This window comes from Chelonia mydas, chromosome 1 (genome assembly GCF_015237465.2).
Source record: "Chelonia mydas isolate rCheMyd1 chromosome 1, rCheMyd1.pri.v2, whole genome shotgun sequence".
In the NCBI taxonomy this organism is placed as follows: Eukaryota; Metazoa; Chordata; order Testudines; family Cheloniidae; genus Chelonia; species Chelonia mydas.
The window spans coordinates 50,484,936-50,501,134 of NC_057849.1; the positions used below are offsets into that span (position 1 = coordinate 50,484,936).

A 16,199-nucleotide genomic window follows, 5' to 3' on the forward strand; every position below is an offset into this window, starting at 1 on the left:
TGTGCAGAGCAAGCCCAAAGCTTGTCCTGCCCGTGCCGGTGTGAAACACCACTCACCCACCACAGAAAGTCTCGGCAGTGCCTGCGGATTGCAACTGGAGATCCACCGGTCTGATGGTCACCTTGCGCGCGATCCCGATTTTTGTACAGAACATTTTAACTGCATAAATATGAACAGGATCTCTCTTTTTTGTACATTGAGATGAATAGCTTTTAAAAGGGCTATATATAAAATATCTTGGTTTCACTGAGTTTCCAAAATGTCGAGTAAGCCTTTATTACTTATACTTCATGTGTCTAGATGTAGATTTCCTCGTGCAAGTTAGTTGTGGACTTGTAAGAGAATTTTATATTTAGTCTATTTTTGTTTAAAATAAGTGAGCTTCCTAAATCACATCAGCAGTTTAACGGCAGATTTACTGAATTCGGATTAAAGATCAGCGCCTCTTTGTATTAAAGCAGAAATGGTTTCCTAAAATTAAAACCTCCCACAATGCGCCCTAAAGGCTGGCAGTTAGAATACAAATTACCCCACCCCCGTTCCTCAATACACACACACACGGGTGGCAAAGAATTATATTTTGTGTAAAATGTTATGGTAAAATTATTTTTTAAAGTTCTTAGCGGTGAGACATTGAAATAAAAATCTTGCTGGAAAGGTATAAAACGTTGGGTGCCGCTTTCTGAGACATCACATGTGGCTATTTGTTTTTCTTTTGTGATGTCTTCTGATTTAAGCTGTAGACTCGGAGTTAACACTAATGAAAGGGAATGTTTTCGGCTTCTATGAAAGTACAGACGGCTGTATTTGCTTTTCCCAGGAAAGCGCTGATATCTAGAGATGAATCCCCAGACTTTGTGCAAACTATGAGCTTTTGGGACTCCCTTCGCCTGAACCGGCTGACCCTGTTTATTGAGAACTATATGTAACGTGTCACTGCTACTTGCCACCTCCTGTATCTAAACAGTGTTAGTGTTAATCAGGAATAAGAAGGTCACGAAAGGAGAAGGAACCCGCTTCTGAGGGCAATAATTTTTCATTCTAGCCCCCCTGAATTTTGGTCATTGATTCATCTCGGAGTCTCACCCTACCGCTCACAAACTCTTGTCAGACTACTCACGAGAGAGCAGGGTGGTGAGCCCTGGCAAGAAAGATATAAAGCAACTTACAAATGGACTTTATTAGGCTGATTGTTGGGTGCCTGCATTCAGTAAGGAATGGGGGAGGGCCGGCTGGAGTTGCTACGGCCTGACGCCCCTGCCCTTGTCTTGCAGGCCCGGTGGTTCTCAGCACGCCGGCACAGCTCATCGCCCCTGTGGTAGTGGCCAAAGGGACCCTCTCCATCACCACCACGGAAATCTACTTCGAGGTGGATGAGGATGATCCGGCCTTCAAGAAGATTGACCCCAAAGTGAGTAGAGTGCGTTTCCTCGTGAGCTGGGTGTGTTTACAGTACGCATTGTCTGGACGCGATTTGTATGTTAAACACTGCCCGGAGAACATAATCGGAACGCACAGCCTAGAGTGCGGAAGGTCCCCTCCTCCCCCCAGACGCCTCTTACTCCTGTGGGCTTTTACTGTGTTTTATTAAAAAGCGAAATGTATTAATGATGGCAAATCCTCTATTACTTACAGCGTGCACATTTTTAACAATCTTTCTCTGAATGCCTCTGTATGAACATGGGCAGATTTAGCAGTTAAGCCAATTGCTCTGAAATCCCTTGAGGTAACAGCGGTCCCAGACTGCGGTCCCCTAAGACACAGTGATGGGCTTTTCTCTTGCAGTGGATTTTATAGAATCCCTTTATTTCAAGAATGTTAGTTTCTAAATAGGAAAATGCTGCACGTTTTAATAAATGTTATCTGTTCAAATACTGAAATTAATGTTCTCTTTCTGAAAAAGAAAATGGCTATCATGTGGGCCTGAGCACAAGAGCTAATTCTTGGCAAATATCTAATTTTTTGCATTGTTTAATATTACAAAACACCTTGACATCTGCAAGAGAAGTAGATCCAATCAATTTAAGAGCGATTTACATATATTTGACCTGTATTAGCGTTGAGAATAAAAATTTGAATCCGGTTTTTTTTTTAAAGTCGAGCATACATGTGGTGGGGGATGTGGTGGGGGATTGTTATAGGGATCTATCTATGGGGCACCTTTCTGACATGTAGTTTATACTTCTTATTATTGCTTTATTCTCTATACATTCACAAAACAATATTACAAGTTTCTTAAGTAGGGGAGAAAAATACAGGAGATACTTTTAAAAGTCACTCCAATATTGTTTCTTGTAAAAAGACCTTCACTGTAAATGCTTTTCAGTGATAACTTTTTAAAAACGCAGTGATCGCTTTTGAAAACGTGTGTTTTAATAAAGCAGGTTTTCTATTGACGAATAATGTCTGACATTCAGAACGTGCTCGTAGCACTAAATAAAAAAAGATTCTTGCACAATAGCCATTGTAATGGTATCACAAATACCCACCCACTATGAGTTCTTACAACTGGACATTATTATATCGGCAATTTGCTTAGTTCAGCACTTGTTGACTATTAAGTTACTAAATAAATGATATACGTTGCTATTTTGGGTGTATATTATTTTGCATTTTAATCTTAAAATATTTTAAGGAAATATACGTTCTGAATAATCATATGTTGGAGTATGAACAGACAGTCTGTGATCACTTACAGTTTTATGGATGTGCACATGCTATTCTCTTTGAATGCCCTTTGAACACAGGGAGTTGATTTCTACAGATGCAACTTGCAACCTTGTTACATCCATAGTGGATCTGTAGGTCGGAAGTTATATTGTTCTTCATTTTATTGCTACTGGCTTGACCTCTTCACCTGTAAATTTTGCTTTCTTCTTTATTACTACTTGCTCCAAAATATTGATTTTTGTCAGGAATCAAACTCATTGCTCATTCAGTAGCCTCTCCTTCAGTGCTGTGTTTTGTTTCCTCAGTACTGTTCAAAACCATGCAGAAACATTAACCTGGTATAGCGAATCTTTCAAAAGTAAATTTATTTTCTGATGCCTGAAGAAAGTGTTGCTCTGTTAATTACCACACGAATTTGTGGTGCATATAATACACCAATATTTTCTTCTCCTACAAAACTAGTCGGTAGGAAAAGGGCTGCTCCCTTATGATTTGCAAAACATTACATTGGCCATATTTTCAAATAGAAAACTTGATCCAGTTTTGAAACGCTTAACAATATTTATTTTACTTCATTTATTAGCTTGTAATTAAATAAAATCAGCAACAGAAATTAAAATCTAAATCACAAAAAGTCATTATCCAGTGTATTTCAAGTGCATTTTTCAAATATATAATTCCAATATTCAAGCGTTATTATATAAGCAGAATCCAAATTTCTTTTGAATATATTTAAATAACATTTCAAGTATATTTATGGAATGTTAGAAATAGAACAAGCAATATATATGAAACGAAAAATGTAAACTTTTAAGTTCAGACACTTCAAAAGACAATTAACAAAAGTACCATGATAAAATCTACCTTTTTAAATGGTATCTTCTTTAGCAGAAAATGTCCTGAAGTATCCGAAATGGCAATTTAACTTCTGTTCACCAAATCACAAAACACCAACATCCACAATTTCAAAGACAATGTGCGATCACAATATTTGATACAAATTAAAATGTACATTAGGGTTTTGTTCAGATGGCATATCCAAATAGCTTTTACTCACAGAGGGATTTACACAAAAATACTGGGGTTTGTTATAATCCATTGGTGCCGTTTCTAGGCAGAATGGTCACAATCATGTTAAATTACAGCCGAATTTGTTTCCGGGTGTTAAGATACATTTTTCAGGGGGAATTTCAAAACTGTGATGAAGACATGTCATAGTGTTTGCTGTTGTGAGTGTGTGTGAGGAGCCTAAGCAATATTCCTTTTAAAGAGAATATTATTAGCATTCTCAAGTGGAAATATTTGACTTTTCGAACAGGAAGTTTAAACTTTATCTGAAAATAAGAAGACTGATCAGTTAGGCCCATTTTAATTGTCCTCTAAAGTTTTTCCAAACTTTTCGGGTTGGTGAGTATTTCCCTAGCCAGTCGCCAAGTTTGTTTGGCTGCATTTTCCAGGGCTGAATGAGGTTTTCCCTGAAACAGGTCTAAGTTGGGCAAGAAGTAATGTGGGCACCTCCTGCACTGAAGGCAGGAGATGAGTTGCAGTAAAATCCCGTTGAGCCGGTCGCCCAGACAAGACTCGTCCCAGTCCGATTCCCGGGGATGCTTTTCACACTCGTATGAAACCAGAGTCTTCATGTGATAATTATTCAGGGGCTGGCCCGGCAGTTCCAGATGACGATCCCGTAAGGTTTTGAGAATAGAGAGGCATTTCTTTCTGCAGCCGCCCATCTGCAGTCTGTTCTCCGCTTCTGCGAACTGCAACACCCAGGCATCGCTCTCGGCTGAACTCTGCTTGCCTGCTAGAGAGTGACACTCCTTGGATAAAAGGTTGAATCCTTCAGCTTTGACCTCTGCTACCCTGTTGGGTCCCGGCCAGGGGATGTGGGGAAGTGGCCAGTGGGCAGCACTCCTTGGCCAGATCCCTGTGCATTTAAAAGCTGGAGTGATCTGCACGACATATCTATCTCTGATTCTCAGTTTCACTTCACTCGTGTCAGCCACCATCTTTACCACATCTCTGTAACTGCATTTATCCACGGCTTGGGCCACCAGAGTCTGAAATCTGGACCGGATTTTGCGAGCAGAAAGATAACCAGAAGCCGTGATGAACTCCACCCAAAGGGACATGCTCCTCTTGCGCCCATCGCTTAACTTTAACACGGCGCAGCCCGGCAAAGAGCCGTCGTCCACGAAGTTGAAAACTCCCATTTGGTTCAGATAAAGGACCACTTCAAACTCGGTGGGAGAAATGACCTCCAGGCCCTCATAGCGGTTGTCCATCTCGTTCAAAGAGCTGATGAAACGGGGCTCCTGCACCTCCACTTCCTTTAGTACGTCCGAAACCACTTTGCAGACTTCTCGGATAGTTTTGGCGATGGCGGCTTTCCTGGCTTGGCATTTCTCGTTGTAGTATTTATTCAGATGATACACCAGCTTGGCCTGGGCCGCGATCATATTGGGGCAGAGATCCGGATTGTATACCGGAGTCTCGCAATAGGCTGTGGGATCCAATGCGGCTGCTAAGGCTGGAGCCAACTTCAGAGGGGAAACAGGCTGCAGCGCTCTGAAACGTAACAAATGTCTTTCAAAACACGCTGTGGCAACTGCTGCTCAGATGCTCTCTTCCTGCCTTTTCAGAGCAGCCGTCTCGAAGGGGGGAGCGATATTTTTCTTTCCTTTCCTTTCTTTTTTTAAAGGATCATTGAGTGAGAGCAAAGCCTTGAGATCGGCAATTCCCCAGCAGCAATAAAAACAAAAGTTGAACTGAGACACAGCAAGGCTTCCAGTAGTCAAAATAATAAACCCTCTTCGTATGTATTTATGTTTTCCTGTAGTAATCACTGTGTGTGTGTGCAGGGTTGTTAATCAGATGGTGGGAAAAGTGCTGGGTGTCGGTGTGTTGTGTGTGTGTATGTGTCAGGAGAAGCTGGCTGTTGGTTAGTATAAGAGCCCAGATGCTCTCGTGTGGAAATTATAAAGGCAGGGCCAGGCAGGCGGGCGGCCAATCGCCACTGGTCTCGTCACTGCAGCCTCCTTCAGCTCAAACCCGGCTAATTAATCCGTCTCTTGGCTATATATACACGTATATATGTATACACAAACTAAAGGTAGGCGGCTGCTGGCAGAAAAGCATCCAGGCCACCTATACATTTTGGAAATCAAGAAGAATCTCTCGGCTTTTGGTGTAATTTGAAGCGTACTGATGTTTTGAAAGGACTTGGCAAAACTGTGGTGTTCTGCACTAAATCCCTGTTTGTCTCTTTAAGGCTGAAATGTGAATGCAGGTGTATTAATGGAGATCCATCAACTACTGAGCTATATATGGGGATTCACTCTTTAAAGAACAGATACGTAAATTCACTAACTCGCTCTTGGCGTCAAATCATGGTGTCCTTTTCTCCTGATAAGTTGTCTGTAATTGCAGGTCAGAAGTTTTCCCCTCGTGAATTGGCCAGAGTATAAGGCCATAGATTCTCGGCAATGTAGTGTTTGCAGGAATAAAATATTACACAGCATCCGCTAATTAAATTGTTTTAAAGCATGTTCTGACGAGGTATAATCGATTTTAAGGTTACGCAGATATTGCATTATCTCTGCCTGTTTTTTAATATATATATTTGTAACGTATGAAGGAAATACCACTTGCTAAACGCATCTAACAGTTTGTTTTCATACTCAGTCTCAGAAGCAGCAGATACTTAGTGTAAATCTTATTTGCTAGTGCTTAGCTTCATTTTTATATTCGGTATATGTCACTAATATATTGCAACGCCATATATGTTCAGATGCCTTTCAGGACATCGTTGCAAAATAAATATCTATTAATCTCCTTATCTGGACAGTTTATTTTAATGTGAACTCTATTTGCAAGCTGTGTTTTAATAAATATGCACACGGGAGGGACATTAGCGAGTGCAGACATGCTGGCAGACAACTAATCTGACAGTTTGGATATTCGTGTGTGTGATATATAATTAAACAAATTTCTTCTTTAGTATTTTAAGAGTCAGTAATCGGTCCTCCTGTTTGCAAAGACTGGAACGGCAAACATATTTCGCAGCATCTTCCGTGCTTTGTTTAAGAATAAACGTGATTTATATCCATAGCACGCGCTTTTTCCTCTAGTGTCTTTAAGAAATTTTAATTTATGAATCAGATTCTTAATTTTTAAATTTACTGTCCCTTGATATTATTTTCTAAGAAACATCTATCGGCTTGGAGAGGGATGTCTTATGCCATTAACGTTTTCCTGTCACTAGCCTATTAATGCGGCAACGTTTGTATCCAAGGTGTGGAAGAGTTTATTTTGTGCTTTGCTTGCTCGACGTAGCGTTAGTGCAGACGCTCCTGTATTTCGGGGACTGTTGATCCACATGAAGAATTTGATGGGCGTCTGTAACTTTCTACTCACGAATAAAATGAAACCGGGCTTGTCTTTAGACTCCTAACCCAGGAACAGCAGACATCAGCTCACCCTTAAGGAGCTTTCCCCTCCTCAATCGCATCCTAATGTGCCCGCAGCACGTTCTTGGTATTTTTATAAGGAATAGCTACTTTCCATAGTCTTCAGCTTTCTTCACTTCATCCAAAGTGTCATGTCCAGGGGACGAAAACCAGGCTGGTGAGCAGGCAGGCTCTGACCCTCTGCTGAGCGGGCTGGGTATTATTTCCAGATTTAGCCATATAGCTTGGGAGCAAAATGCTTTGCCCCGGTGCTCTCTCAACAACTGCGCTTTGAAAATCAGAAATCCCCAAGAGGCCACGCTCCCGGGTCCGAGACCCTGACGCTGCTGCGGCTCGTTGGCCTGGGCAGGGGGGGCGCGCAGCTCCTTCTGCAAGGAGGAGGCGGGAGCGGAGCTGCCGCCGGCTGCAACCCCGGGAATGGGGCGTTCAGCTGCCCCCGTTCATCCCTCACATCACAAACCAGCGTATCGCTCCCCGTCTCCACACGCGCGGTCGCCCCTCTGCCCTGCCCACACCCCTGTACATGCCCTGTTCTAATTCAGGGGGCAGAAGATGCTTTCTGAGCATCGCTGTCGCCTGCTGCGATTATCTTTAGTTCCCCCCTTTTCGCATCCCGGTGGCGGTGGCTGCGTATTCGCCTCTGCCCGCAGCGCTACTAGCCCCTCCACTAGTACGTGCCGTTCCAACTTCCCTGCGCCCATGTCGTCGCAGCTGTGTGCGCGGGAGAGAGGAGCGAGAGAACACCCCGCTCTGCCAAGAAGCCGCCCCGAGGTCCGTGTGCGCAGGAAGGGTAATGCGTGTGCCGCAATCCCCACCCCCACGTGGGTTGCCTCTACAATCCACATGTGGCCAGGTGGACCCGGCTGCACGGATGGAGGAGCCCGTCCTACCCACCTTGCTCAGGTCAACCCCCCATCGGGTCCCAGGAGAGCTTCTTGTGAACAGAGGCCGCAGCAGGAGCAGGCACAGGCATGCTTGGGGATGGGGGAGAGTCCCAGACGCCCCTAATTGCTTCCAAAGGCCCGATCCAGCTCCCTTGAGGACATTGGCCAATCTGCCTTGAATCGGAGGGGGAACGGGTCCTAAGTGAAACCGTAGGCAGGCGTTTTGGGTGCATTTGAGTGCTCTTTAACTGAATCTGGAACTTGCGGGGAAGAAAGCCCGGTGCGAAGCTGCAGGGAAATCTGTAGGCCAAGTCGACCTATTCCGACAAAGTGAAGTCAGCTCCCGGAGGTTTCCTTAGTAAGAAAAATGAACTTGCTGAATTGTTTTCTTACTCCGTCTCGTTCCCCCATTGGGCATCTGGATCTGACAATAACCAGCACAAAAGGACACAGGCAGATACGTTATCACTGTTACTAAGTGGCTGCCCCAAAATATTAGTCCTTGGCGGCGTGGGGCACCGTGGCTTCCTTTAGGCATTGAAAATGTAAAAATAATTAACTTCGTTTTTGTTTGCCTCTGTTTCCACACAACTGAAAAATAAATCCTTCCGGTGGAGTTTAGACATCATCGTTGTTTAAAACCGAAAGTGAAACACTTCAGACAAAAAGAAAAGGAGTACTTGTGGCACCTTAGAGACTAACGAATTTGAGCTGTAGTTCACGAAGCTTATGCTCAAATAAATTGGTTAGTCTCTAAGGTGCCACAAGTACTCCTGTTCTTTTTGCGTATGCAGACTAATACGGCTGCTACTCTGAAACTTCAGACAAAGGCATGTGTTTTCGTCCATCCTTGTCATGGTGACTGCTGCTTTCTGGGGAGATGACACATACTCCAAAGTCCTTACATTTAATTTAGTTCATCTGCCAACTAATTCAGTTAAATTAAAGTTGTATTTTAGAGAGAGAGAGATTTTTGCTATTTCTAAAAACAAAATAATTTCTTGAACTTTCAGCCGGTGTGCTAATTTGTTATTTATTAGTACAATATGTTAAAATAGAAAATTAAGGTTGTATCTTTCCTGAATCAAAAGCTTTAGAATAAAATGTAAAGGTTTACCTAAAAGCAAGTGAGCAATGTAGATAATTATGTTTAGTTGTTACATTTTGGTGATTAATGCAAATATGCAAAAATATAAAATTTAATGTTACATAGGTTGCATTTATTATTAAAGCCTGCCATTAATTTCATTGCACCAGTTTAAAGTTTTATCCATGAATGAAGGAATGAACCCTTTAATTGTTGGCATGGTAAAATCTGTTCATTTTAGGAATGTTTTCTGAGCATTTATCTGAGTTTGTTCACTTTGCAATCCTATATTTAAAATGCTGTGGTTTTAGTAAATTATAAAACTATAGAGTGGGTTTTTCTGTCACTCAGTTTCATGTTTAGAGATAATGATTTATACTGGAAGAGTGAGATTAAAATCATCTCATTAAAATGATGATTGATCATTTGTGATGTTAGGAGTTGGAGGCCTATGAAATAGAGAGAGGTAAGTTTTCCCAAATTACTGTTTTCTAGGTATTTTTTCCTAATTATTTAGGTCTACCCACTACTACCACATCTGCTGGAAACACATTTTACATTTAGACATTTCAAAATGTGTTGCTTAAGCAGTCGTCTTATTAGCCAAAAAGCCCAATTGTGTTGAAAAATGTGTGAATACAGGGATTCTGTGTTTCAGTAAACCTAATTTGAAAATTTCAGTTGCCAGATCATAAATTTAAGCAATACTGTTCTTTCATGTGGAAAGAAAGTATAGGTTAGCTAGAATATATAAGCACATATGTTAAGTGCTTATATTGATATTTCTTTGTATCTCTTCTTATATAATAGTTGTGATTCTACACACAACTATTCATGAATGTAAAATTTTATTTTTTTAATATCTGTTTATTGTGTTAGAGAAAGAAAAAGAATATGAAGTTGAGTTTATTAAATTATTTATCCCTGCTGCTGGAGAAGGTTTGAAGGCTGATTGAACATATCTGATTTCTTGGCTCTTAATTTTTTTTTTTTAGTGCACTCTGGCTATTTTATCTGTATCATCCTGCCAGCCACAATACATTTATGTTTTTACACTAGAGAAATTGGACACACATTTTTAGAGGATTTGCTTTAGATGCCATTTTCTATAAAAGCAGATAGGAAGAATCTTTTCTTGTAATATAACTTGAAGGTACTTTATTTTTTATTTATTTATTTACTGTTGACTTCTTTTTCAAACATAGGAATTAGTAAAACAAGAGTAAATTTAAAAAGTAAAGAAGTTCATATGGTTTCCCCCAAAAGTTTCATGTTAGTGACATTAATACTCATTATATAACACATAGGTTTTATATATGAATGAATGAATACTTATTTATCATTTTAAAAATATTTTCTTTGATAATATTAAATGGTATGCAGTTTTGTGCAGAGCCTTATAATTATCTTTTAAGATGAAAAATAATCAGATTCAGATGTTTACAGTATAAGTTATTACAATTGTGACTGCTAAAGAATCTTAATTGCACAATTTGATGGATTAGTCCCCTCACTAAAAATAAATATTAAAAATTAATATGAATTATCATGTGTCAGTATTGGACTTTGTCATCCTGGAAAGTAACGAATTTTTTTTTAATTTAAAATGTCCCTGTTTTGTATGTTCTTATGTAAAAACAACTATTAATTTGCTCTTGAAATGTAAAATGATAGAGAAAACAAACACACATTTTGCACAACTGCAAATTGCACTTTTTGCTGGAAACTGCAGAAACTTTCATATAGGAGAAATGCATTGTATTATTCATTTGGTTCACTTCTATATCAGCTTCATCAAAACCAGACATTTCTCATACACAGGATTTTATTTAAGTAATCCAACACTGATTTTTTTTTAAAGGTTTCCTACTTTAAGAATGCTCTTTTTTGCTGAACCCAGGGAGGAATATGGAATCAGTAGGGATTAGCGCCTTTTAATCTACTACATCTGTAGTGGGTCATCCAACACTGCAGAATTCTCATTACTGTTTCATGCTGTATATGATTAAGCAACTGAAAGAATTCAACACTGACCTTGAGAATAAAGCTGTATGTGTTGGATGAGCAGCTTCCAATGACTGCATGTCTAAAATAACCTTTCCTCTTGATAACTTATATTTCTGAAATTTACTGTGTGGTGGAAGGACCAAAGGAGTAGAGAATGTAAGTAAATCAAAACCAAAGTGCAGTAACATTTAAAAATGTATAATTGTGTAAATTATGACATTACTCTGCTTGTGTATTCACCTTCTGTGGTTTGCTCAACATCTATTAGTCTAACCCAAATAAGAGAACAGTGTTACAGGAACATAAATACCTTTGTCACAGGTATTTTGTAAAATAATTTTTACATTGGCTAGCAAACATAAATGACTTATTTTTCTTAGGTGCTAAGAATCTGCAACTCCTGTGTAGAGGCCAATGGAAACTGCAGGTGCTCAACATCCCTAAAAATCAGACAAAACGGCTATTAGTGCTTTATCTCTTCACATACATTTTGTCATAGCCTGTGTTCATTGATATTTTTAATGCCGTCAATAATATGTGCATACCAGGTCATTCTACCTGGAGAACCAACCTGTTCTCCCTCACCTTGCATTATGTAGGTCAAGTGTGGTAACCATCTGTGCATGTCACTTAATCTAGATTTAGGCGTAAGAATACATGCTTTACATATTTTAGTATAGCCTTGAGAAACTGGTAATTCATTGTAGAATTTAGTGTATAGCTTCCACATTTTTTTTCGCCAGAATAATGTGGATGCAGATGGCTGAGTGAATTGGTCATGAATGATAAATACGTTTAATTGAACCTTAGAAAGACCCTGATTCTGCACACACACTTGCTTACCAGTCAATATATGATTATTCTCATTGAAATCCAATGGGCCTTCTCAAGCTGTACAGTTAGGCCTTGATCCCACACAGAATTCCGTGCTTAAGTGGAATAATTTTTGAGAGTTAATTCCACATAAAATATGAAATGCACCATATCTAAAAATTTACCTGTGTGTCTTATATTTTTCTTGAAAAGCTTTTACATTCATATGTGATCATTGTTGTGGAAAAACTATGTTGTGCCCAGTCCTCTCCTTTCTCAAGAAAAACTCCCGTTGATGTAATTAATCTCTAACGATGTCATTGAGGAGTTTTGCCTAAAAAAGACAGTGCCGTGTTGCCCATGTTTTAGCAAGATGCTCCCACAAAATTTCTTCCTTAGCCTGTCATAAGCCCCATGTACTAGAGGACGTGAGTGTGTGTGTGCGCATGCATGCACACACTGTCACAAATAGGATTGAGGGGTGTGGTTTCATAAACATAAATTAAAAAGAAGCAGTGCCTCTTGACAAACGTAGATATGAACAACTTGATGTGATTGTTGGAAACATTTATACTCTGTTCCTGAAAAATATGCTGAGTATATTGGTTGTATAACAGTTTATGTAATTTGAATAGCTATGAGGTTAAAGGTTTCGTTAGAAAATACCTGACACTTGTAATCTGCTGTGTTCTGAAGGCAAAATAACCCCAAAACAAAACAAACCCGCCATTACTTCTGAACTAGTGGAGTAAAAGTCTCTCTAGAAGGTATGATTTAGTATTTGGAGAGGAGGTAAATTCTATTAGGAGCAGTGAAATTACTCCAACCCTCCTTTAAAATTGGGAGTGGAATTTTAACTGGAGTACTAGAAATCCCCATGTCCATTGTCATCACGGTACTGGGGTGAGGTCTACCAAATCAGGCCTTTTGTGACAAGGCACAATCCATGATATTTCATCACACACGACGACAAATTTAAACATCACCAAAAATAACAAAGATGAGAATTTATGTAGAGGTAAAATATATGCTATTAATTCAGAAATTAAACATACAGTTCTTGAAGTGTGTGGTATTACCCAGCTACAGAAATTTCTGCCCTTTGTTCCTGAAAAAAAATAAGCTATATTAGTATGAATGTATAATAGTAGTATAATGTATTAGTACATTCCAAAGTAAGAAAAAAGCATTTGTGGCATACTTGATAAGATAGAGATAGTACTGACAAAGTTTTCTTCATAAACTAAACAAACAAACAAAAATAACCATCTCACTAAGATTTAAATGGTGCTGTGAATATTACTTTTATTGTTTTACATTTTTATCTTTTGTTTATACTCACACATTGTGAAGTAATTTTTTCTCTTTTGTTGGTGTGAATGTTAATGTTGTTTCCTTGTTTTTCAGAAACATAATATTTTCAGTTGATCTAAAATAATTAATTTATACAAATTAAAAGAGAAACACTTATTAATTGAATCTCATTTCTTAAAACTAATTTTTGGGTTGAATTTGCTTCTCTTATGTAATGTGGCATGGGTACTCGTACATTTTTTTTCTCATTAAACAAAAATAAAATGTAAATAACAGTCTTTACTGAAGTTTTTGCTTGGTAATTGCAACAGTAATTTTAATGTTATGCATGTTTACAGGCCTATTAGGAGAAAAATTATGGCAGTCTAAATGATTCTGAGTAATTTCCAGTAAATGTTTTACCATCCATGCTTTTTTGTTCTCTTGTGCGAGTAATTTCTCAGGTATAGAAAGACTAACTTTGACCCGTGCATGTTTTTTTAATAAACTTGTAAAAGGAAACAGCTAATAAATACAGAATTCTTATTGGCACTAGGAAGTGTATGTAAGTAATATCACATCAGCTAGATTGTGCCTTAATGCTTGCAATTTTCAACAGCACCTCAAGAGATTGCTCCTCAAATAAGTAAAAATAACGGCAAATATGTACGACAACAGTTGTCTCATTGTATTCTTTGAGTGTGTTCATTATGTGTTATTAGTCTTTAATTGTGAGAATAAAACTGCATAACTGTTTATCTTGGCAAACTCATTACGTAGAGACTGTACCTTCCTTACAACTGGTGTGTGTATGTGTATTTTATTTCATTTCACACACACTTTTTTGCTAGGTTTCTTTTAGCTGTTTTGGTGTACTAGACTAAGGGAGTGTTTTTCAGGTTAAATTTATTGCTAACTTAATCTACACTTGGTAGGCAAACTGCATATCTCAATGGAAAAAAAGTTTTTTTTTTTTCCAGAAAATTCAGTACTTCATTTGTTTTGCTCACCACGCTGCATTAGCACAGTTCTCCCCTGTGTGCATCTGCCAGTGTACAATTTAGCCACGGGCATCTGTAGACCTTGTGGTGATCAGTATTGCAGGCAAAAGCCATATGTGTTTTAAATATAAAAAATCTCTTTATTTCATTTGCTGTTTTAACTGGATGGATAACTTTTGTGCCTCAAGACAGAGGAAGAGAAAATACAGAAATAATTAATTGCCTCTATTCTTGAGGCAGTTTTGTTTTCCCTCTCCAATATGGAATGCTTGTCAGCTTTCCTGATAAATGACTGCATGTATTTGCATAGATTTTACATTAACACAAAAATTAGTTTTATTTGTGAAAAACTAGTTTACATAATAATGCAAAACCTAGCATTATGGATTATGTTGCCAAACCTAGAAAACTGTAGAGCATTGTAATTTTCTTTTTCTTGCAAAGATATTTTTAAGGCGTTTTAGTGTTTAGGTTTTACTTTATATAGCTTTACTTTTAAAAAATCATCAGTTCAGGAACATTTAATGTTTATGTACCTTTTTCTCTAGGCTTTCATAACTTTAATTATTGATGCTGGCATGAATTGGACTTCTCTTTTAGAGCTTACATCCATACATTTGTGAGTAAAATAATCTTAAACACGAGTATATTTCCAAAATCTCGTAACCGTTTTGATAAAAATCTTGTTGCAAGTTGTTAAATAGACACTAAGAAGATGTTTTTAGTTTCTAATAATGCTATTAAAATGGTGCTCGATCACATATTCATAAAAGCGATCAGCTATTGTATTCACTTGCATTCCGAGTGTGAGACCAATTTTTTTTTTCATACATTCTAAACTGTCTGACTTAAGTGACTGGCCATTAGTGGTTTCAAGACACATTTATATACATCTCTCTGAAAACTGGTTTTTTTATCCACAATTTATTATTCCTGTAGATGGAATTTATAAACCAGTCTAAAACATCTTTGAAGAAAAACATACTATCCTAATTTTGAAAAAGATTTAGCCATTTTCATGTTCATTCATATTAAAACCTTGTATCTTGTTGTTTAAAGGCATCTGGTGATTGTATGATATCAGTGTATTCCCGGTGCTGAAGAAAATGCAGCTGTATCACTGTTGTTACATCATGGTGTATTACAAAAAGAAAGTCTTGCTCCTTATGAAGCATGCTATACTTAAAGGCAACTTAAACTAAGAGAGTGCCTTTTCTTTGCCACTTCTTGAATCTGGGACACCCTGGGTGCCAGCTGTCACTGCTCAGCTAATGATGACAAATGCCCCTCTCTATGCAGATTGCAGATCTTATAGGCTGCTATGAAGGCAGCCAGATTACCTTTCTTCAGATAGTAACTTAACCTTTTAAACTCAAGTGTCAGAATGAAATTATTAGCTAGGAGAGTTTCAATATCTGTTTCTTTTATTAAAAAAAGGAGGGGGGGAGAGCTAAAATTTCAAATAGTGCCATAGAAGCTCATAGTTATAAATTGTTCATGCTTCTCTGCTGCTTTAAAAGTAGGAAATTGACACCATTCTGCTGTGAACATAATATGCAGTTTGCCAGAATGAGTGCGTGAGTTCTTAAACTGACCCTTCAGTTGTACTGTTAAGTGGATATAGAGGGCCAATACTCTGCCATTGTTTATACCTGTGCAACCCCTTTGATGCACAGATGTGACTGAGGGCAGAATTTAGCCCCAGATATTTTAAATAAACCTTGATTGTGCTTACATATTATTAAAAGGTATGGGAATACTTATTTCTCTAATAAGTATTTCATGTGACCATTTCTAAACATATGATTCTGATTTAGGACCCACATCAGCAAGGTACTTAAGCAAGTGTCTGACTTTAAGGACCTGAGTAGTGTTGTTGAATTCAGTGGGACTACTCATGTACTTAAAGTTAAGCATATGTATATGTACCTTTTTGAACTGAAGTTTTAGAGCTTAATTTTCCAGTGTAAACCTG

General features: G+C 38.4%; 2 protein-coding genes across 8 annotated transcripts in view; one reads left to right on the forward strand and one right to left on the reverse strand.

Moving 5' to 3' along the window:
* NBEA (neurobeachin) overlaps window positions 1-16,199 on the forward strand; it is an 837,833-nt gene that overhangs the window by 602,107 nt on the left and 219,527 nt on the right. For all 7 annotated transcript variants that reach the window (XM_027833036.3, XM_043531828.1, XM_043531837.1 and 4 more), the window contains one exon: window positions 1,275-1,411. In XM_027833036.3, the coding sequence (XP_027688837.2) occupies window positions 1,275-1,411 (137 nt within the window). The remainder of the gene's footprint in view (window positions 1-1,274; window positions 1,412-16,199) is intronic.
* Window positions 2,600-6,029, reverse strand: MAB21L1 (mab-21 like 1). Its single transcript, XM_007070882.4, has one exon. The coding sequence runs from the start codon at window positions 5,127-5,129 to the stop codon at window positions 4,050-4,052; it is 1,080 nt and encodes a 359-aa protein (XP_007070944.1). The 5' UTR covers window positions 5,130-6,029; the 3' UTR covers window positions 2,600-4,049.

Coding starts and splice junctions, on each gene's coding strand:
- MAB21L1 (XM_007070882.4), bottom strand. CDS start 5,129: ATGATCGCGGCCCAGGCCAAGCTGGTGTATCATCTGAATAAATACTAC.